This window comes from Ailuropoda melanoleuca, chromosome 14, assembly GCF_002007445.2.
Source record: "Ailuropoda melanoleuca isolate Jingjing chromosome 14, ASM200744v2, whole genome shotgun sequence".
Lineage (NCBI taxonomy): Eukaryota > Metazoa > Chordata > Mammalia > Carnivora > Ursidae > Ailuropoda > Ailuropoda melanoleuca.
Window position 1 is genome coordinate 10,872,844 of NC_048231.1, and position 23,325 is coordinate 10,896,168.

Genomic DNA, 23,325 nt, shown 5'->3' on the forward strand with positions numbered 1-23,325 from the left:
CCCCCCCGCCACCCCACTCCAATACCATCTACCTGAGCTAAACAGTCACAGCCTGCCATGTGATTTTCTCCCTACGATCACAGAAATGCACACAGACTTAGTAGCTGTCTCTCCCCTGCTCTCTCTTTACACAGAAGATGGATCTTACCCTTACAAACAATCCATCCAATGTGCTTTACCCCTTAACATTCCCCTCCGGGACAGGGTGCCGAGGTCTACCTCATTCTGTAGAATGGCCTTATGACAGTTCGTATAGTGGATCCCCACTAACGGACGTTCAGGGTGTCTCAGGCCTTTGCTGACAAACACAACGCTAGAAGAAACATGCATACGGGGAACTTTACACACTCGTGCTTTTCTTCCTGTTGTGTGAAGCTCCCAGACTGGGATTACCGCTCAGAGCTCTGTGTGTTTTATACTTTTAATTAAAACAAAAAATTTTAAAGCTCTGTATGTTTTTAATGTAAACACACCTTGCCAAATTATTTTCCCCAGAGGGGTAGAACGGAATACGTCCGCTAGCCGTGCTGCCTGCAGCCTCGCCAGCCGTGGTCGGTACTCTTCTTTCTCGCGTCTGCCCATCCGAGAGATGAAGATGGCGTCGTCTTCTACTTTGATTTTCTACCTCTCAGTTGTTTCATATGTTCATTTGCATTTCTTCCTTGAGGAATTGTCTGTGTCGCTTTCCCATGTATTATTTGGGTTGTAATTTTTTTTTTTTTTTTTTTGAGTAAGCTCTTCGGCCCAACATGGGGCTCAAACTCACGACCCTGAGAGCGAGAGTCGCAGGCTCTACCGACTAAGCCAGCCAGGTGCCCCTGTTTGTCTTTTTCATATCAGTATGGCAGAGTTCTTAACATATTTTAGACATTACCCTTTTATCTGTCAAATGCAATAAATATTGACTTATTAAATAATAGGATATTATTTGTCTTTTGAATTTGTTAATTGTACTCCTGCCATGGGAAAATTCTTGATTTTTGTGTAACCCAGTCTAGCTACTGTTTCCTTAATTGCTTACGGGCTTCTTGCCCTCCTTAAGGATCTTCCTCACTATTCGGTTATTCTACTAAATTTTATCCCAATATATATTTTGTTCATATGTATAGTTTGTTTTATTGCCTTTTTCTTCAAGTTTTCATTTAAATTCTAGTTAGTTAACATATATGGTAAAATTGGATTCAGGAGTAGAATTTAGTGAGTCATCACTTACAGACAACACCCAGTGCTCCTCACAAGTGCTCTCCTTTTCTTTTTTTTTTTTTTTTAAGATTTTATTTGAGAGAGAGAGAGTGAGAGAGAGAGAGAGAGAGCACGCACCTGCGAGCACAAGCAGGGGTAGGGGGCAGAGGAAGAGGGAGAAGCAGACTCCCCGCTGAGCAGGGAGCCTGATGCGGGGCTCAACCCCAGGACTCTGGGATCATGACCTGAGTCAAGGCAGATGCTTAACTGACTGAGCCGCCCAGGCACCCCAACAAGTGCCCTCCTTAATGCCCGTCACCACGAGCCCCAACCCCTCCCACCTTCCCTTCATCAGCCCTCAGTTTGTTCTCTATATTTAAGAGTCTCTTATCATATGTATATTTTAAATTCATCTGGAATTTGTTTCAGTATCTGTTGTGACGTGAGGGCCTAATTTTGTTTTCCTCCATATGAATAGCCAGTTATGCCAACACTATTTATGCCAGACTATCTTTTCCTCACTGAATTAGAATGCCGATTTGTCATATACTGAGTTCTTGTACATATTATTTCTAGATTATATTCTGTTCCACTGACCTGTTTGTCTTTTTCTCAGCCAGCACCATATCGTTTTGATTAGAGAGGCTTTAGATTAGGTTTAATAACTGGCAAGGCAAGTCTCTTGCATTGTTTTTGGCTTTCTTTTCGGGATGGAGGGGGTGGGATGGAGAGGTCAGGGCTCTTTGCAGATGTTTGTTCTTCCAGAGGAACTTTAAAATCTTTTTGTCAAGATGAAAGTAAAGACAGAGCAGATGACGGGTCTTTCCCCTGGAAGGGTGTCCTGTGGGTCTTGCATGAGTTTGGAAGCCCATGCTCCTACCACTGGACGGGGCTGTCACTGGCCTTGCGATCCCTGGATCACATAAGAACACAGTGAGAAAGATCAAGGCAGCTTCAGCCTGAGCTTGGAACGTCCCCTCTGCAGAGATTGTGTTTTTCCTTAGAGAAGAGACACAAATTCATATTATGGCCATCGGGTTTGGTGATTATGTTTTGGTTTTAAAACCAATCATGGGTCGGAGAGAACTTTGTGCGAACTGACAGTCTGTAAAAAATACCCTGTACCTGTCTTTTTGGGTATGTAGGTAAGTTCTGTTTGTTCATTTTTAAGAGATGCTAAATGGGAGGGAGTGCACATTTAACATTTCAATAGCTCTGGCCAGATTGGCCCGCCCTGGCGGGGGAGGGGGGCAGGGGGGTTTCCCTCTTAGGCTCCCAGCGGTCTCCCCACCTATATGTGGCCCCTGCTTGGTTCTCCGGGTGGAATACTGGTTGGTTCAATGTACAGCTGCTTAAGAGAGCTACTAAAGAGAGTGGGTGGCTGACGTGGAGCGGACACAATGCTCCTTTATCCACCCCACCTCCTCCCTCCCCTTCAGCCATCCCAAAGGCACAGATCACGCAAGTAAGAGGCACCAACTTTGCATTTTCATTCTGGTTCTTCTTCCTGCCTGTGGAATCCCTGCCAGCTCTAATGCTTTCCAGAAGTAATTCTTCCTCTGCATCGCAGCCCACCCCCCATCCCAGCCCCTCCTGCCCCACTGCTCTAGAAGTACTTGCTGTGTGACAGGGCCCTGGGAGTGCTGGGCTAGATTCTATCCCTGGCTTTGTCTCTTTTTTTCAAAATCTATATTTAACCAGTTTGGCCCTAAAGGGAATTAGCCAAGTCAGGGCTGGAGCGAGGGCCAAAGGCTTGGGATTGCACGAGGAGTTCTGAACCCGGAGTCCAAGAATGGACCTCAGGGAGTTTGCGAACATCTGAAGCTGCCTGCAGCAGCACGTGGGGCTGTGGGTTTTTGTTTTTGTTTTTGTTTTTTTTCCTGAGTAGAGTCCTCAGTTTTTAACGGGGTCTCAGCACAGATGTGTGACCACTCCCCTTCCCCCCAAAAAGAACCACTGCCCTGAGGACAGGGTAAGTAACTTTATAAGCAAGCAGAGGAAAGGAATGGCATTCTAGAAATCTAGGGAAGGGTCTTAACAAGAAGGGATGGGAGGGGAAACTGTATGCAAAATTTTGTGTGAATGTGCCTTCTGAGGATAGAATAGAGAGCTTTCATTAGATCCCCAAAGGGTTCATAACTCCCAAATTTAAGAATCACAAATACAGAAGCTCAACAACATTAAAGTATTAATGCCATCTAAGACGATACATTTTTCTAATAGAAATTTTTTCTCAAAATGTAAATACACTTAATTCATTGTAGAAAATCTGAAAAAATCTTCTGGAAATCTTCTAAAATTCACTTATAATCCTGACGCCCACTTTTTTTTTTTTTTTAGGATTATTCCAGAATGTCTGCTGGCTGTCTCTCATTCTTCTCTCCCTCTCCATGTATGTGCATGTGTATATGCAAAATTAGAAACATACTGTTTTTAACATGACTTTTTCTATGTATTATTTTATGAGCACTGTCACCTGTTGTTAGTTTTTTAAAACAATATTTTTCAAACTTCTCTTAAGGAATGGAACCCTTATTTTCAAACCAAATCTTATGCAGAAGTCTAAACTATGAAATAAAAGATGTGAAGTTCTAGCTAAAGCACAGGGAGAGAAGAAACAATTTGAAAAGGGCGCCTGGGTGGTACAGCGGTTAAGCACCTGCCTTCGGCTCAGGGTGTGATCCCGGCATTGTGGGATCGAGCCCCACATCAGGCTCCTCCGCTAGGAGCCTGCTTCTTCCTCTCCCACTCCCCCTGCTTGTGTTCCCTCTCTCGCTGGCTGTCTCTCTCTCTGTCGAATAAATAAATAAAATCTTTAAAAAAAAAAAAAAAGAAAGAAACATTTTGAAAGCCACTGCTCTAAAAATGAGTTCTAATGGCTACATAGTATTCTATCATATGGATGTGTAGCCTGGCCAGATTTAGCAAATAAATACATAAGACATCTAAGTAAATTAGAATTTCAGGTAAACATTGAATAATTTTTTTAGTACAACCGTATTCCAATTTGAATTTGAGAGAAACAATGAGTACTTTTTTGGTATAAGTGTATCCCATGCAATATTTGGGACATACTTACACTAAAAAAATTATTCATTTTTTATCGGAAGTTCTCATTTAACTGGGCATCCTGTATTTTCCATGGCAACCTTATGATGTGCCATAGTTTGTCTAACCAAGGTCCCGTTGTTGGACATTTAGATTATTTCCAATGTTTTACTGGTATAAAAAATACCAAGCGGTCTACCTTTGTACCCACATCTTCATAGACTTATTTTGTAATACCCTAGAATCAGAATTGCTAGACCAAAAGGTGGTAAACGCTTTAAAGGCTTTTGACACACGTGCCACGTTGTCTTCCCCCAAGGAAACTACCCTCAAGAGCTGTGTGTGCAAGTGCCTGGTTCTGGAAGGGTTAAATATGCATCAATCCATTATTAATGATTCGTGTTAGGTGGTTGCTCTGCCCTGGCCAGACCCCGAGACCGTCAGCTTCAAGGCTGGCAAGTTTGATCCTTGGGGTCCAGGATAGCTAGAAGGGGCTGGTTAGTCCAACAGCATCTGCGTGCTTGGGGTCAGGGGTCAGGGCTGATAAGAAATAAGGTAGAATTGTGCTGGCCCTAAAAGGAGAAGGGGTCACCGGGACAGACTTGAGCCAGGAGAAGTAAAAGGAAGCTAGCTGTACAGAATGAGGCCCATTGTAAGGCCTTATTTTTAGTAAGCAGCCTTGCATTCCATAAAGACAACCATTCCAACGAGGGGAGAGGCCACAGAGGAAAACGTCTCAAAGGAGGTTTTTTCCACTTAAAAATGAACATTACATAAACATGGTAAGAACCAAAAGGATAGAAAATCATCCGTAATCTCCCCCTCCTAGCAAACCCCTGTTTCCCTGTTTCAGTATGCCTTTCTGGTCAAGCTCCATCATTTTCAGAAGGCTGCAATCATTCAGCGTCTGGGATTGATACACTGCCCCTCTCCTCCCATTACCGAGCCAGGATTTTTCTGGGCCTCTCCAGAGCTTTCAGAGCTAATATTGTGAATGCTATCTTTTCTTGATTTCACAAGTAATAATTATTCATTAAGACAGATTAGAACGTCCAGATAAACAAAATGGAGGCGCGACGCCCATATTAATTCGTAGCCTGCTTTTCTTCACTTCACTTTGTATGGTGAACAGCTTTCTACGTTAAAAAAAAAAAAATAATAAGGTTCTACATCTTCGTAAACTATTGCAGCGTATTCCCTTGAAGGCTGTACCGTAACTCGCTGAACAAATTCCCTATTACTGGAAATCTAGGGGTTTTTAATCTCCGCCATCTTTTCCTATTATAAATGGAACCCATTTTAATAATTTCCTTAGGAGGGATTCCTAAGATCGAATCCTATGTATACATCATTTTCAGACCCTCCCTTGTTACGTACTGATAAGTTGACCTCTAGAAGATTTATACCAGTTTATACTCCCTCTAATAAAGCATGAGAGCGTACTTATTTCCCCACAGCCTATAACAATTATTGCAAATGGCTGCTAAATATTCTTTTCAATTGATGGAACATCATTTACTTTTTTCCCCAGTGTTGACATTTAGATTGTTTTCAAATTTTCGTTCTTATAAATAAGACCATCGTGAACATCTTTGTGCCTAATATTTGTCTATGACTAATTGTGTGATTAAAACAGGAATCCTAAATGAGAAGACACATTTACTCAAGTTACTCCCTCCTTCTAAAGGTTAAATTTAAATCTTCTGGATATATGGGAGATTTGGTGCCCAACTGGCACCCTGCCACGGCTAGGGGAAGATAATGGATAGAATAAAATAGAAAAGGCCGTGTGCCAAAGGATATAACACTAGAAATGGACTGCCAGACTGTTTTCCAAAAGGGTACTAATTTAATAACCATTCTGGTGGCTTAAAAACAATTTAATGTAATATTCAAAGATATCAGTCAAGGAGGAAAAGCACTATGCACCATTAACCCACCACAATGTCATTCCCCACAAAGGACTCTTCAACTGCAATAAAACACACACTTCTGCCCCTCCCGGACTCAAAGCTAGCATGCCCCAGCTCATGCACGGGGCGGGAGCCACTGCTGGGGCTCCCAGGGTAGCCCCTGCCTGCAGCTTCCCCACTCCCCACTCTAGAGATCCTGTGCATTCCTACCTCCTGTCCAAAGCCCAAGGAGGAAGCAGGTGCTCTTTTGGTGACACGTGACCAGAGCTGCTGACCACTCCTCCAGCTCCTATTGGAGCTGGGATCTCTGGGATACTGTGTACACACCCTCTTGATGGGACAAACATCCTCTGAGCACGTACTGTGTGTCCAGAACAGCAGTAGGTCATATACAAAGAAGCTCTTGGCTCTTCAGCGGGGTTCCAGGGTCTGTAATAAATACGTATGAAGAATGATTGGGTGAATGGATGTTGTTACAGATCATTTCATGTTCAAGGTGGAGCGGCCTCACCATCTCGCTCAAACCCCTTCCTTTTGCTTTTTAATTGTTGAATTTTTGTTATGTTTTTATTTAAATTCCAGTTAGTTAACATACAGGGTTATATTAGTTTCAGGTGTACGACAGAGTGATCCAGCACTTCCATACATCACCTGGTGCTCCTCACCCAGGACAAGTGTCCTCCTTAATCCCCACCCCTATTTCACCCACCCCCTAGCCCCTCCCCTCTGGTAACCCTCGGTTTGTTCTCTACAGTTAAGAATCTGTTTTTTGGTTTGCCTCTCTCTCTCTCTTTTTCCTCCTTTGCTCATTTGTTTCAAACCTCCTCCTGTTATGCAGCCATTGAGAGAGGGCCTCCCGTGGATGTGGACAGGGTGCAATGGTTTTATTTAATGCACTCAAAACCCCTGGGCGGTAAGCATCATTACCTCCTTTCTGCAGCTGTGGAAATGCTGTTCACACAGGGTACCTCAGGCCTGCAGAATGGCTTGTGGGCTAGCCTGAGGGACTTGACTGACAGCCTTTTCAGCTCCCTGTGGCCTGCTTGCCCCTTTCAACCAAGTTACTAAGCTAAGCACTCCATACAAGGCATTTTCCAGAGGGTTTTTTTTTTTTTAAGCTAAAAATGGACAAATGGTAAAGGAAATGTCTGACTACCATCCCCTTCGGAGTGTTCTGTGGTCAGTGCCTAGAGCATAAGTGAGGTTATGGCCCTGGATCAGGGCTTGCCTTCTTAACCCTCTCCCCAAACCCCATTTTCAATTGTTAGGCTTGCGCTTTGGGAAGAAATCAGGAGACGCCAAGCTGGGCCTCCAAGCATTACCTGGATGTTGAATTCACCTGCTCTAACACCCACCCACACACTCGAGGGCTCAGCCACCATATCCCACTCCCCTCCTGCCACCACTTTGAAGGGCAGCAGAAAACAACACCGAAAAGATGCCCCTTTGGTATATTGATTATTTTGAGCTGTAGGCATTTGAAAACCAGCAAATGCAAGGAGATGCTTTCTCTGAACTCCCATCATCTACCTAAACACAGAACCTCCAAAAGGAACTCACTGGTCATAAATCCCCTTCCTGTGAGTTTCAGCAGCCAAGGAAGATTGACTTTTATCATGGGAGGGAAGACCAGAAGTCAACACCACATCCGGACAAACTGTCACAAACCATCGTACCTCCCATCTAGTCTTCTAAGGGCCCATTCATCTTCCTAAAAGCCATTAACTCTTCCCTAAGAGGTCTACATCCTCCTCCCCTTTCCCTCTTAAGATGGTGTGTAATCCTGAATTCTGAGTGCCTTGGGGAGTTACTCACTTTTATCTGAGTATTTTCCTTGTATACATGTTAATAGACTTCTGTTTGTTTTTTCTCTTGTTAATCTGTTGTGATTTATAAGAAATGAATCTTTGGTCTTGGTCCGTAGTGCCTGGCTCACAGCTCCCAAACCCTTGGAATTTCCTGAGTGATAGGAGCAATGGGAGCATGTTTTATTATAATATTTGTCTCATGTTCTCAGTTATTTTAATGAGGTGACTTTTGGATGGGGCCTGGTTGCGAGGGGAATGAATACCTTGAACTGTGAATAGAGGGGTGGACCTTTCAGTCCGACCCCCTGATTTCCGGGGAGGGGAGGGGAGAAGAAGCTGAAGGTTGAATCAGTTGCCAATGGCCAATGATTTAATCAATCATACCTATGTAATATGAGGCCTCCATAAAAGCCAAAAGGAGGGGGTCTGGAGAGCTTCCCAGTTGGGGAAACAGACGGTTTCACGTGCCACCCAAACAGAACAGAAGCTCCTTTGTTTCAGATTTTGCGCTGTGTATCTCTTCATCTGGTTGTTGATTTGAATCCTTCAGTAGACTTTGTAATAAGCCGGTAATGTAGTAAGTAAGCTCTGAGTGCCTCTAGCAAAGTAATTGAACCACAGGAGGTGGTGGTGGGTTTGTAGTTAGTTCGTCAGAAGCACAAGTAACCTGGGCTTGTGACTGGCATGTGAAGTGCTGGACTGTCCTGTGAGGCTGAGCCCTTCACCTGTGGGATCTGAGGCCGTCTCCAGGTAGACAGTGTCAGAATTGATTTGAATTGTAGGACATCCAGTTGGTGTCGGCGAATTGCTTGTTAGTGGCATGGGGAAAACCCTGCCACGTTGAAACTGGGTCCCAGAACACTTTATCTGTCTTTTATTACAGGAGTCTCAGCTAAGAACTTAGAAAGGTAGAGGGAAAATTATTCTTTTTCCCCTGAAACTTCCCTTCCCCTCCTCTCCGTCAGGAGTAACCTGTGCCTGGCTGGTACTTCTGCCCCCAAATGTTTCAGGTGAGGAAGGGCTTACTTTTCATCTGTTTATTTATATCTGAGATTCATTCTGAAGATGATGATGTTGATGATGACAATAATTTAGCTCAATTCTTTTATCTTAGGTAGAGAAGAATTAAGGTTCATCTGGTTTTTGTAAAGAATTTTATTGTAGGGCACCTGGATGGCTCAGTTGGTTAAGCATCTGCCTTCGGCTCAGGTCATGATCCTTTGGTCCTGGGATTGAGTCCCACATCTGGCTCCCTGCTTTGCACTGCCTCTGCCTGCCACTCCCCCTGCTTGTGCTCTCTCTCTGACAAAATAAATAGATAAAATCTTTAAAAAAAAAAATTATTGTAGGGGCACCTGCGTGGCTCAGTCAGTTAAGCACCTGCCTTCGGCTCGGGTCATGATCCCAGGGTCCTGGGATGGAGCCCCACGTCAGGCTCCCTGCCCTGGGGTGGAGGGTATCTGCTTCTTCCTCTCCCTCTGCCCCTCCCCACCACTTGTGTGCACACTCTCTCTCTCAAATAAGTAAATAAAATCTTTTTAAAAAGAATTTTTGTGAGAGAATACTTATTTATAAAAAATCTGGCTTGTATAAAGGAAAAGGTAAAATTCTTCAGTCTTCCAGCCCACTCCTGTGCCACTTTCTGGAGGTGACCACTGTATACCAGTTCGCCATGTATTTTTCCAGATACATCTATGTATTTACACACACATGTATTTGTGAACAGTTTATACAAAATGAATCACAATGTACATACATAACTTATTCTTTCTAACATTTATTTAGAATTCTACTATAAGGATAAACTATAATTTAGGGATCATATAATCTATTACCTAAACTAAGACAAATTCTAATTCACAGGGGCTCCTGAGGGCTCAAGTGTATACTGAGACTGTCTCAGGAAAACCAAGTTATGTTAACCTAAAAATGGAACTTCTACTGGGTCAAAAAGTAGTATTTAAAAGGATGTTGTCAAGAGTGCCTGGGGGGCCCAGTTGGTTGAGCATCTGACTCTTGGTTTTGGCTCAGGTCTTGATCTCAGGGTTGTGAGATGGAGCCTGAGTGGGACTCCATGCCCTGCTTTGGGTTCTGTGCCCCCCACTTTGGGCTCTGTGTGGGGTCTGCTTGAGAGAGTCTTTCTCTCCCTTCCCCTCTGTTCCTCCCGCCCACTCATGCTCTCTCTCTCAAATAAATAAATACATAAAATCTTAAAAAAAAGAATAAAATGATGTTGTCAAATGGTCTTGGTCACACCAGTTTATAATCTATCAACATATAAGGGCGTCTATTTCTTCTAACTTTCAAAATACTGAGCATTATATATAATTATTCTTGGACTTGCCAAATTAGTAAGAAATTGTATCTTATTTTAATTTGCATTTAATAATCAATGAGATTGAATATCTTCCATTTCTTCTTTTTTTAAAAGACTCATTCATTTAAACTAAGAGAGAGAGAGCACGTGCACATGCGTGCAGGCACATATGTGCATGCAGCGGGGGAGGGGCAGAGGGAGAGTCTCCTTCGAGCATACTCCCCACCAAGCAGGCAGCCCAACAGGGACTCAGTCCCACAACCCATGAGATCATGACCTGAATGAAACCAAGAGTCCATGCCCAACTGACTGAGCTACCCAGGCCCCTCTTTCATTTCTTATTGGTCATTTGTATTTCACGTTTCAATGAACTACTTGTTCATATCCTTTTTTTCTACATTTCTTTTGAATTATTCGTTCTTTTTTTATTGATTTATAAAAGCTCTTTGCATATTGAAGGAGCTAGTTCTTTGGCCTATTTTTGGCTAATATTTTTTTTCTAGCATGTTTGTATCTTGACTTTGTGGTATTTTTAGCCTTAAAAAAATTTTAAACCTTTATGTACATTTTCTTTTGACATTTGGATTTTATATTCGAGATTGCAAAAAACAAGAACAAAAAGCAACTTTTTCTGCATACTTTTTAGTTTCTTTTTTATTTTATTTTACTTTATTGGTTTTTTAAGAGATTTTTAAGTAATCTCTACACTCAACATGGGACTCAACCGCACAACCCCAAGATCAAGAGTCATATGCTCCACTGACTGAGCCAGCCAGGCACCCCTAGTTTCTTTTTTAATTTTAAATTTTGAGCCACCTAGAATTTATTTTGATTTAAAAAATGAACTCAGCTTTATTTGTTTCCATATTGTCTGGTCACTTTTCCTAACATCGTTCACTGAACAGTATGTCTCTCCCTTCCCCCTTCCATTTGAAATGCAAATATATCTTGTGCCAACCCTCCATATGTACTTGGTTCTATTTCTAACCTCTCTGTTTTCTTTTATTGATTTGTTTGGCTTTATACCAATAGTATCTTGCTATATAAGGTCTGCAGTCTTTCATATGTCTTAATATCTGGTAGGTCAATTTCCTTATCTTCAAGTTTTTTGAGATTTTTCCTAATTGTTCGCTCATGTTTAAATTCTTGCGGCTGAATCCTCCTCCCTCCCACCACCCCCAATACAGTTGTTATTTGATCAGGATTGCATGAAATTTGTAGATTAAGTCAGGGAGGATTTACATCTCTGTATCCCTGAGTCTTTTTCAAGAATGAGCTGCACTTCCCACTCAGGTTCTATTTATCCACAGGGTGGTCATCAAGGAGAACATGGACAAACATATGTTATTACGTGGTTTATTTAGGTTACATTGCAATGCATGACACAGTCATTGTGTTGTGGCTTATTAACCATGTATGGTTTGGTGCACTGTGCATGACGGCAATGAATGAGATGCGTAACACTGTACTTCCATCGACCCCACTCGTGATCTGATGATGTGTGTGTCTGATTTCTGCTTGAATAAAACTACATCCTGGGGACGCCTTGGTGGCTCAGTCGGTTAAGCGCCTGCCTTTGGCTCAGGTCATGATCCCAGGGTTGTGGGATCAAGTTCCATATCGGGCTCCCTGCTCAGTGGGAAGTCTGCTTCTCCCTCTGCCTCGGGCTCCCCTTGCTTGTGTTCTCTTTTTCTCTGACAAATAAATCAATAATATAGTTAAAGAAATTTTTTAAAAACCCTGCATCTCCAGCATATCCTGAAAGAATTCATCGAAAGTTCTCTGTTCATTAAAAAAGAATCTTAGTATTATCCCTGTTTCCGGATTTTATGGCCATTTTGTATATTGCACCTAGGTAAAATGCTGGGCCGTGGGAGGTGGCTGCCAATCTAGGGGCATGGTCCTGCTTCGGACACAAGTGGGACTCGCCCCCGCAGTGCCCCTTGAAGAAAGTCACATAAGCCAGGCTTCTTTCTTCCTCTTCCCCTCCTTTTTCTTTTTGCTTAATTTGATTTTAAAAGTCTGCCTTTGTAATGAATGCTCTATCAGAAGGTATAACCTAATTATTTAATTATATTAATTATATTAATTATATATGAAGCACAGATAATGTACTTCTAAACTTGACCTGCCATGCCAATAACGTACTGTGCCAGCTCACTACACTAATTTGGCTCTTTGTTCTAAAAAATGGTATGAACTGAGGCACAAGGCCACAATGAGCCCCTGCTGAGTTCTAACGGGTGGGACTTGATCCTGGCCCAGCTGGGATCCTCAGCGGGCGAGGCAGGAGGCTGCTGACACTCTTGGAACAGTCAGTGCTGGGTGTGTTCTCTGCAGTACCTGGCCCATACCTGCTTCTATTTCTCCAGTTACTATCTGATAGGTTCAAGGTCAGTAGACTGAACATGAGCACCAGAAGTGCAGTGATAACCTACAGACCCCAACATATTACACCTGCGTGATCTGCACCGTATATGGGCTGGAAGGGTGTTTGTGGGGGCCTGGGGAGCCCTGAGGTGGCCCTGTCTCAGCCGGTCTTTCTGTTCACTTCCTTTCTCTCAGCCACGGATGTGGCAATGCTGTTGGGGTGGGGGAGGTTGTTAGCATCAAGCAGACGAGAACCTCAACAGGAATTGGCTTTATTCCCCTTTTCTGTGACTGCAGCTGAAGGTTGTCAGGACCCCGAGGACGTGCCTGGCTGGGAAGACCGAGGAGGGCCCGGACTGACCCAAGGAAATTTGGTTATGTGCTGTTTTGCTCTAATACACACTCTTATACTTTTCATTTTTTCCACATCCTTTCTAGCCAAAGCAGAGAAGCGTTTCCATGCCCATGTCAAGCCAAGAGATGACAGCACTCTGTCCGCCTCTGTGCCGTGAGCTGCTTCTCTGAATCCTGAGCCCAGTGGGGAGGCAGCCTCCAGCCTGCACTTGTCAGGGCCTGGTTGTGTTCCGGGCACCAGAGGCCAGCTTGTTTTGGAGCTGAGGGACTCAGAATTGGAAGGGGGTGCCAAGCCCATCTGTGCCTAGGAGTAGTCTGAAGACAGAGAAAGCTTTGTGCTTAGGCCCTGCGGCCAGACAGCTTCAAATTCCGGCCCAGCCCAGCCTCTCAGCGGCTGTGTGACCTTGGCATGCTATTTTATCTCCCTGGGCCTCAGTTTCCACTTCTGTCAAAGCAGGCTCAGGAGGGCACCCATTGGCAGGACTACTTGAAGCTGGAAATCAGCACCAGCTCGTAGTAGGCCATCAGGGAGCAGTCAGCATCAGCTCATTACTGCAGGAGAGGCCTCCTTGTTCCTTAGACTGTGCGGCAGCTGTGACGGGGTGGGGGGCGGGGTACGGCGGGGTTCCGGTACTCTTCACAAACCCAAGAATGCTCTGCTCAAGCTGGGTACACTGAGACCCAGGTGGAGACGGAGCTGTCCCACCACACGTCCCCAGCATTGCCCGCCTTCGGAATCCCCCATCCCTGGATGACCTCTGGGCCAGGCAAAGTGTGGAAAATGAGACCTGGGGAGCTTGATTAGACCTGGAATCTCCATAAAACTGAACAGAGACCATCTGGGGAATGCACTCCCCTTCTTTCTTGAGGAGACCCCTGGAGTCATAAAGCTGTGCAGTTATCAGCGCCCCTGGAGAAATCAGGTCGTGGTGGCAAATCTAACTGGAAGCCCAAGGTGGGCTTCCCAGGCGGCCCTTACCCCGTGTGCTCCTTGGTCTGTCATTGAACCAGAGCCTCCAGGGCATGTAGGCCTGCATTGCAAGGGCGTGGTTTCTATAGTAACAGCAGAGGCTCCAGCTGAGTTCCTTAGCTCTGCTGATAGCGTTAGCAGCACAGAGGACGAAGCCCAGACTCACCGTGAGGCTCCTTGGAAGGGGGTCACGGGAGATGGCCTCCAAGGTCCCTTCTAGTCCCTGGGCCTGTGGTTTCACCAGCTCTCCGTCCTGCATCTACAGAAAGCAGCAGCTCAGCCTTGCTCGCGCACCCGCACACCTGGAGAGCTTTAAGAACCCCTGCGACCGAGCCTCCCACCTCCAGAGCTTCTGATTGAATTGGTCTTGGGCGGGGCCTGGACGTCCGGATTTTTAAAATCTTCCGATTCTTCAGATTCTTAAAGTGGAGCCAAGGTTGAGAACGACTGGTAAAAAGGCAGGCGAACTAATAATAATTAATAATTATAATTTGTGTGCCAGATAGTGTGCTAAGCACATTAGTTTCCTCGTCTCCTTTAATCCTCACAATAATCCCCATTTTCCAGATGAAGAAGCATGCTCAGAAAGGGTAAGTGACTTCCCAAGGCCAGAGAGCAGTAAACACAGGCATTCAGGCATTCTATCCCAGAGCCTATCCCAGAGCCATCAGATTTCAAAGGCCGGGCTGGTAACCCTTAGGTAACAGCTTTGGAGGCCATGTGAAAGGGGAAAGGGAGACGTGTCTGGGGCCAGCCCCTGAGGGACCCTCGATACGCTAGGCAAGGTTTCCTGTACCCAAGCTGAGGTCCCCAGCCCTGTGCCACCCCCGGCATCTTGTCTGGTTGGATAGGAGCGCTGGCAGGCCAGGCGGGGTTGGCTGCTTCCCCAGAGCCCAGCGGCTTGCGGGGAGGCCTGGTGGGACCTGCCTTTTCATTTGGGAGAGGTGGAACCTGACACCTTGCACTCAGAGCTGGTGAATCATGTGCTCCGTTTCCCAGCCTTCCTGATGAATGGCAGTCTTTCAACTTTGGACACAGCATCAGATGAGACTTTGTTCCCAGGGGAGTGGGGAGTGGTGGGGAATCACATTTTGTTCGCCAGGTGTTTGGGGTTTAGAGCAGACTCAGGAGAAAAGTCAGGAGCCATCCATAAAATAGGACCAGGGCCTTTTTACTTGCAGTTTCATTGAACTTGAGTGAAAGGCCAGCCCAGCAGGTACCTGTTTTACTGGCAGTAAAAGGCAATTAGACAGCAGTTATTTAAAAAGAGTTTGAGTTGTTTAAATCTACAATTTAGAGGGGCATGTATGTTTTAAAAGAAAGTTTACAGGGCTTGGGGATTTGGGTTGAACTGTTTTTGATAAAAATGATGTGGAAAATATTTTCCTTTCTTATTTTAAACCTTCCCCTTTGCTGTTTGTTTCCTAAATTTAGCAGTCAAGGAGAAGTAAGCAAATCTAGCTGGAAAAAAATTGAAGCCAGTCAGGCAAGATTCAAAGTTTAATTGAAGTGACGGACTGAAAATAAAATTCTCCAAGATGAAAAATAATTCTTCCCATGTTATAGAGCAGAGTCATTATTTCAGCTTAAACAATTTCAGATGTGATTGACCTTGTTGGATTTGGAAGTGCTGGCTTGGGCACTTCCCAAAAGGACAGACCGGGGAGGAGGCCACCGTCTAACCATCTAACCCTCAGCCAAGAGCTCTTAGAGGAGGCTGGAGGGCTGTGGGAGGCCCAGCAGGCTGTTACTCACCATCTCCCAAACGTCCTTCCTTGCCAGGGCAACTCAAGGGACCCTTACATTGTGGTCCAGGTGGAAACCCCCCCCCATCCCAAAGCCTGACCACAGCCCTGCCTGCTGGGGAAGGCAGGGAATGCCCCACCTGACTCTAGGCTTAAGTCACTGGGCCGGATGCCAGGGACCCGGTATCTTGGAATGGATGGCTGGCACCAAATTGTGTCATTGTCATCAGTGGCTCATCTTTTGGTTTTTGTTTCTTCCTTTTTTTAAAAGATTTTTATTTATTTATTTGAGAGCGAGAGAGCATGCTTGAGTGAGAGAGCACAAGCAGAGGGAGAAGCAGATTCCCCACTGAGCAGGGGGCCCGACGTGGGGCTCAATCCCAGGACCCTGAGATCATGATCTGAGCTGAAGGCAGATTCTTAACTGACTGAGCCACCCAGGCGCCCCTGTTTCTTATTTTTGAAGAATGGCTTTCTATTCATTGGAATGACTGAAGGACTGACATCTCTGAATTTTTGGTTATTAGAGAGGATAGTCACCTCAAACTAGTTTAAGCAAAAACAAAACACAAAAACAGAAGACTGATAGGTAGTAGATAGACAGGTAGATAGGTAAGAAGGTAGATAGGCAGATAGATAGGTATAGATAGATACAAAAAAAGCCCAAGATGAATTGGGATTAGATATGACTAGCTCCAGGGACCCCCAAATAATATCACTATAGCTCTTTCTTTCTGTCTCTTGGCTCTGATTGTTTCTTCTTGGCTTCATTCTCCAGACAAAATTTCTCCTTGTAATAGGCAAAAGGACTTGCCTCCCAGTGTAGCAGTGATGACAAAAAGAGCTCATCTTATAGAAAGGTCTCGGGGCGGATTCTGATTGGCCCGGATGGAGTCAAATGATGATTGCTCACCAATCTCTGTGTCTAGGAGTGTGGTGATAGAACAGTCTAGCCTGGGCCTTGTGCCCACCCCCGTGGTGGTGATCAAGGTGTTGATGGGACAGGAGGACAGTGATTAACAGTTCTGCCAGGAGATGTAAGTGGGAAGGAGATCCCCAAGGCAAGCAGAAACTACCCTGCCACCAACTTGGTCCACCTCAGTTCCAAGTAATGTGTTAGCCTAGTACGTGTGTGGGAGGCGAAGGGGATGAGTGGGGTCGTGACAGCTCATTGCTCACATATTCATTAGCCATTGATTTTGAATCCTACCAACAGGGGATCCAGCATTAAATAAAACAGACGATCCCTGCCCTAGTGCCTCTTACATTCTTGTGGGGAGAAGCAGTCAGAAAGATAAAATAAGCAAAATACACAAAGAACATCAGATGACACTAAGTGCTAGAAGGAAATTTAGAACAAGGCAGGAGGCTAGGGAATGTGGAATAGTGATACAGGTTGGGGTTAGGGAAGGCTCACAGAAGAAGCAAGGTTTGAGCAGAGCCTTGCAGAGGGTGAAGGAGGGAGCCACGCAGATATCTGGAAAAGCCTTCCAGAATGGAGAAGGAATAGAAAGATTAAGGGGAGGGGCGCCTGGGTGGCGCAGTCGTTGGGCGTCTGCCTTCGGCTCAGGGCATGATCCCGGCGTTATGGGATCAAGCCCCACATCAGGCTCCTCCACTGGGAGCCTGCTTCTTCCTCTCCCACTTCCCCTGCTTGTGTTCCCTCTCTCGCTGGCTGTCTCTATCTCTGTCAAATAAATAAATAAAATCTTAAAAAAAAAACAAAAAAACAAAGAAAGAAAAAAGATTGAGGGGAAGGGTGGTGGCAGGCTCAAGGAGCATAAGGAGGCTAGTGCGGCCAGAACAGAGCCAGGGAGGTGGTAAGAGCAGAACCTGAGCCCCTGAGGTAACTGGGCTCCCACTCATAGAGTGTCCTGGGCCACTGTGAGCTCTGCTGGGACCTGTGCTGAGGGACAGTGAAAGCCACCGAAGGTCATGTGATGTGTCAAAGGATTCCCTTTTGTTCGCTGTGGTTCTCTCCCCTGTTGATTATAACTAAGTTGAGAGCAGGGACAATACTTATTCATTCATTCATTCATTCACTCATTCATTCCTATATTCAAACACCCACTCAGTGCCTACTACATGCTGGGTGCTGGGAGCTTCAAGGTCGGGGGCTCACCATCTAGTGGAAAAGAAAGAAAAGTAAAGCACAGATGTTAGTTCCATGTAATACATGAATTGAACGAGCAGCTCCAAGCGCCCTCACCCCCTCCAGAAAGGGCATCGGTATAAGTCCCATATAGTGGCTCCAACGGGCTCCAAGCCCAGGATCTCGGGTCTCCTAGGAGGATCCAGATATAGCCCTCATGGTGCTGCAGCCTAGAGCCAAAGGGCGCATTTACGCCTCGCCAGCGTGCTTAGTAAGCAGTGTGGGTGGGAAAACAGGGGAGAAGGGGAAGAGCATTCACTGGTCACCAGTCTGCGGCACATGCACCATCTCTGGACTCCTGTGCCAGCTCGGGTTGGGGCGGGAAGGGCTTCCATGGCCAGTTCTCCAGCTCCCCATGATCTGAGGTTGAGGGTGAGGGCTTCTTCCTGATCTTCCATGGCCGTGTCCGGCATGGGATGGGGGAGCCGCGAGGGGTGATCTAGGTTCCTAGATTTCTCCTCTGCGGTTCATATGGCTTTTGTGTCCTTCCATCTTCCCAGCCTCTTGCCCAGTCTGCACATGCTAGACTTGCAGGAGATACTTGTTGAGTTAGCTGTGGATGCTCAGGGCGGTGGCCTCGGTCAGGCCGTGGAGCATCAGGGAGGACGTCACAGATGACCCCTGCATGTGTTGCTGCGAGGACCAGGAGGTCGGGACGGCTCACCTCTGCAACAGGCAATGCAGGAGAAGCAGCAGTGCTGGTCTTCAGTGACCGATTCGTTTTGAGGTGTTGAGTTGGCACCCATGGGACGTTCAAAGGCCTGAAAGTCTCAAGACCAAAGAAAGGGCCAAAGGAAAAGGAGAGTTCAAGAGCCGCGAGGAAATGAGCTGCGGCATGAGCTGCAGTGAGGGTGTGTGAACTGGTTAGATACCAGGTAGAAGAGGTCTGGATGGGGACGGGATGAGGCCAGGGAGGCGCTGGGGAGAGAGGAAGCTAAAGCCCTGCAGAGGTCACATCCTACCCTGCCTCAGTGTCCCTTCCACCTGGCTGACTCAGGGCCAACTGATGTTTCAGCTCCAGGCCCCAGAGATGCTGGGTCAGTGTTAAAGCCGGGCTAAGACCTCTGGGAGGGAGCAGGGACTGTGTGACTCCACAGCACCCACTTCACAAGGTGGCTCAGAGGTGAAGGGTCCAACCTTGGAGGACAATTGGAGCATCATCGGAAGCTGTGGGTCTGCGGGAGGGAGCAGCAGACGCTTCTGGACAACATCTTTGAGGATGTCTAGCCCAGTTTTGAGGCCCTAAAAGGAGCTTCTCTAGTGAACCTTGGCCTGAGCTCTGCTGAATGAATGGGGGGGGGGCGGGATTAAGGAGTGAGTGACTTCAAGCATCCTTAAACAAATGAATGACTGATCAGAAAGGGCGAGGAACTTGCAGAGGGAGTCCCAGTGCCTGGTAGATAGGCTGCTCTCCATCCACGTTTCTTGGGTGATGGGTGAGTGTGGGATGAGGACTCAGAGGTTTTCTGAGCCCGCAGAGTGGCCAGAAGTCCTAAATAAATAAACACGGTTATTTCCCACAGTTGTCTTGCAGGATAATTAAGTGGCATACTCTCCCTTTGGGAGCTTCTGCAGTTTTTCTTTTATTTTATCTCAGATATCAACTGGAGGCTGCTTTCCATTTCTCTGACCTGAGCTGGGAGGAATTGGAGTGGGGGCAGAGTTAGCACCCATCCTTCTCCCAGGTGGGAAGGACACAGGACTTCTCATGCTGGCTCTCAAAATTGGACAGCTTGGGTCCTTCTAGCAATCCAGGGTTCAGATCAAAACAGCCTTCCTTTCCCTCTCTCCTTTCTTCCCTCCTTCTGTCTTTCCTGAAATGGATTTCCAGCCCAAGGGGGCTACGCCACATCTGTCCGGCCCCCGGCACGGCACCAACTCTGAATAGCAGTCACAGTGTGGCCGCCGCAGCGGCGGCCACCATCCCGAGCATCTGGGTGTAGCATGGGGCTGGGCCTGGTGGACACGAGGAAACCTCCCTCACTGGCTCTGACCTCAGGGAGCTCCGGGGCTGGCTCCTAGGACAGGATGCACCCGGAGGCTGGAACTCGACAGAGTGGCACCCTGAAGGAGATACTCGCCTCCTGGAGCCTTCCACAGTCCTGTCTGGTGAGGACCGGGGCTAGGCTTTCATGGAGGCCCTGGGCTGCTGTGGATGTCCCCAGCATCACCCAACACCTCAGTCTCCTCTCCCCCAGGTTCAGCTGCCTTCCAGGGACCATCCCTCTGGGGCTAGGCCTGTGATGGAGTCTTCATGCAAAGGTTCTGTGTCTGGACAATCCTTACTCACCTTCCCGCTGCCTCTGGGGGCTCACAGCTCCAGCCCACGCTGCTGGGCAGGTGGGAGGGTGTAGTCAGGATGCGCTCACTCTTGATGATATCTCAAGGCACTCTGGGGAACATCCGGCCTGCAGTTTGGTTCAAATAATAAGATGTCAGGATCCATCTATCTCTCCATTCATCTCAGATGTGCCCTTCCCCAGGGTCTTTCATGGGGGGACTTTGGGAGCCCAGAGTGGGGTGTGGCTAAGAGGAGAGAGGCTGGGCCATGGCATGTGTCATCCATCACTCGCCGGCACTTAGCACGGGTGAGCCAGCAGCTCTGACATGGGGCCGTTTCAGCAGCAGGCACCAGTCCCCGAGAAGATGCATCGTTGTCTGCATTTGTGTTCTGGCAGCTCTAGCACGAGCCTGGGAGGGCCTGCTTGTCCTCACGGGTAGTCCCCTCTGTGCGGCAGCTCGTGCAAGCTCCGGGTGTTTACTCATCAGGCATTTCCTGCATGCCTAGTCCAGGGTCAGGCCCAAGTTCATCCCTAGGACACTGTAGGCTGCTTGGCGACCTCCAGCTTGGTTGGTGGTCCCCTCAAGGCACCTCATCTTGGGGGTCACTTTCTCCAAATCCAGCAAAGAGCACTAATCAAGAGAATGACCTTCAGGGTCAGAACAACCAGTTTGAATCCAGAACCTGTGACTGACTAGCTCTGACCTTGGGCTTTGAAAAAAAAAAAAAAGAAGACTTATGTTTTAAGAGCAGTTTGGGTACTGTCTTTTTAATTTCTTGAGCCTTGGTTTCCCTCTCTGTGCAAGGGGGGAAATACTGATCTCCTGCTCACAGCGTTGGGAGAAGGTACAAATGAGGTAACGCAGCTGGCTCCTGCCTGTGGATCAGTGCTTACCACACGGCGGCTGCTTCAGCCTCCTGCCTGTGACCCCTCTGATGCTGACCTTTGTCTCAGGTGACAGGAACACCCTCCAGAGGCTTCGATGAGAAGGCGTACCTGGCAGCCAAGCAGCTGAAGCCCGGAGAGGACCCTTACAGGCAGCATGCCTTCAACCAGCTGGAGAGTGACAAGCTGAGCCCAGACCGAGCCATCCGGGACACCCGCCATTACAGGTACAGCCTCCATTGCGTGGTGGAGGGAAGGCCCGGCACCTGTCTGCTTGCTTCCATTTGGTCACGCTGACTGAAGAAATGAGGAAGATTTCCTCAGACTCCGTCTGGTTACTGAGACACTCACACCCTCACCCTCAGCTGTTCTCCTCTGTTTCGTTGACCTCCTGAGGGCCTGAGATGGTCAAGGGGACTCTGCTGGTGCCAGGGAGGCCCCCCAGCACCTCAGCCTGGAGTCCCAGTGAGATTGAGCTGCCAGGGGACCACAGGGAGGTCAGAGGGGTGGGCGAGCCTGTTGATGGTGGCTGAGGTGAAGAGGGCCCACCAGCCCTGCCCGCACTGCGTGAGGGGATCTGTGCACCAGAATCCCTTTCCTTCTCCTCTTCCTGCCCCGCTGCCCCCGCTTCTCAGCAGTCCCCAGAAATGCTTCCCAGCCTTGTTCTTCGTTTTCCCAGTGTGGTAGGTGGGCGAGGCCCCGGAGCAGAACCAAGGACACCTGTGATGATCCCCACTCTGACTCAGTGTGAGTGACCAACCTTGGGCAAGCCATCAATACCCTCTCCTTGGTTCAGGGCCTTGACATGTCCTATCTGGATTACAGGCACCACCTCCAGTCCCCTCTTCCTGCCCTCACCTATGGGAACAGTCTGAGGTCCTTACCCTGGAGGGCAAGCCACCCCTACCGGGCCCTGAGCCTCTGCTCCTTTTCACCTACCGCTTCATGCTCCCACAGTCCTATACTCTTCCCCACTTGCAGCTTCACGACTCCCCTCAGTGTCCTCTCCTCCGGGGAAGGTTCCTTGCCAACCCAGGCTGGTTTGAGGCTCCCTCTGGGCTCTGTGCAGACAGGGCAGTTGTAGAAGTCTCACCCATGTGCCTGCAGTTTTGAGTGACTGACATGGGCTGTGTTGGGCCCAGCTGAGTACCTAGCACCAGGTGGGGACGATGCAGGTCAAGATTGCTTTTCCTTCTGAAGCAGCTTCTCCAGAGCACATGTGGGAGAATGTGGAAGGGGACATGCTTCTAGCACCTTCCGTGTCACTCATGGAGGTGAGCCTGAAATCCAATGGGCTCGGCAGCCTTCAAGGTGAGATGGACATGGAGTTGGGGGAGCCCCAGACTGTCCTCACTCTCTTGCAACCCCAGCACTGCCAGCCTCCCGAAACTCACGCTACCAAGTAGGACAATAATTCTGCTGCTCAGAAAGGCCTCCCCCCAGGTCCCGTGGCCAGCCCAGATCTCAGAAGTTCTTTCTCAGTCAGTGCTGGTGTAGCGTCTGCCTGCACCGTGGGACCTACAAGGCTATGTCCACACAGCTTTACTTAGAGCCCTTTCCTGGCTGTCTTGGCCATGGCCAACCTAGACCCCAAGGCCCCAACCAGACCCAAATCTCTGAACTGATCCAGGGTTAGCTTGGGTCACCTCTGCTCTCCCTCCCACTAAGCCCCCCTCATACCTTCTCAGGTGTTCACTGAAGAACTTAAAGGAGGATTTCCTCTTGGGGCAACGCAGGTTTTAAAATGAGACTCTTCGAATCCAAGGCAGGCGTGGGTTGGTGAGGCCAGCCTCCCTTCCTGTCCCAGCCCTCCCGGGAGCCTGAGGTGGTTCGGGGTGTGTGTGCGTGCCGGCACGTGCGTGTGTAGGTGGGGCAGCGGAGGTGCTGGCTTTCACGTGCTGGGGTGAACCCTGCTCTTCTCCTTGGCCCTCCAGACTGCAGCTTCTGCTGGCCTCCAAACTGTCAGCCCGCGGCCTGGGGAGCCCCCCTCAAGGGGAACAGAGGGACCAGGCAAGACAGACCTAGCAACCCAAAGAAAACCCCACCAGCCCCAAACTTGAAACACAGGCCTGGGACAAACCTCTTCGGAGGCTTTTGGCTCCTGGAGCCGGATAAATTCCCATCATCATAGTTGTAAACCCCAGAGAAATGCAGAGTGGAGAGAGTTGGAGCGGGCGGGTGGGGAGGAAGTCAGGTCCACCCTCCAGATGGGGCATGGGTAGGTTGGCCACTTTCAGGTGGAGAATGGGCACCGCTATCCATATTCTCTCCTCCTGGGCACCAGACGGTTGGGCTTCCC

The 23,325-nt window shown here is 47.7% G+C and overlaps 1 protein-coding gene across 1 annotated transcript in view; it reads left to right on the forward strand.

The window, feature by feature from the left end:
* GALNT16 (polypeptide N-acetylgalactosaminyltransferase 16) overlaps nt 1-23,325 on the forward strand; it is an 89,028-nt gene that overhangs the window by 35,714 nt on the left and 29,989 nt on the right. The window contains exon 3 of the mRNA XM_002917025.4: nt 21,096-21,253. Within this exon, the coding sequence (XP_002917071.2) occupies nt 21,096-21,253 (158 nt within the window). The remainder of the gene's footprint in view (nt 1-21,095; nt 21,254-23,325) is intronic.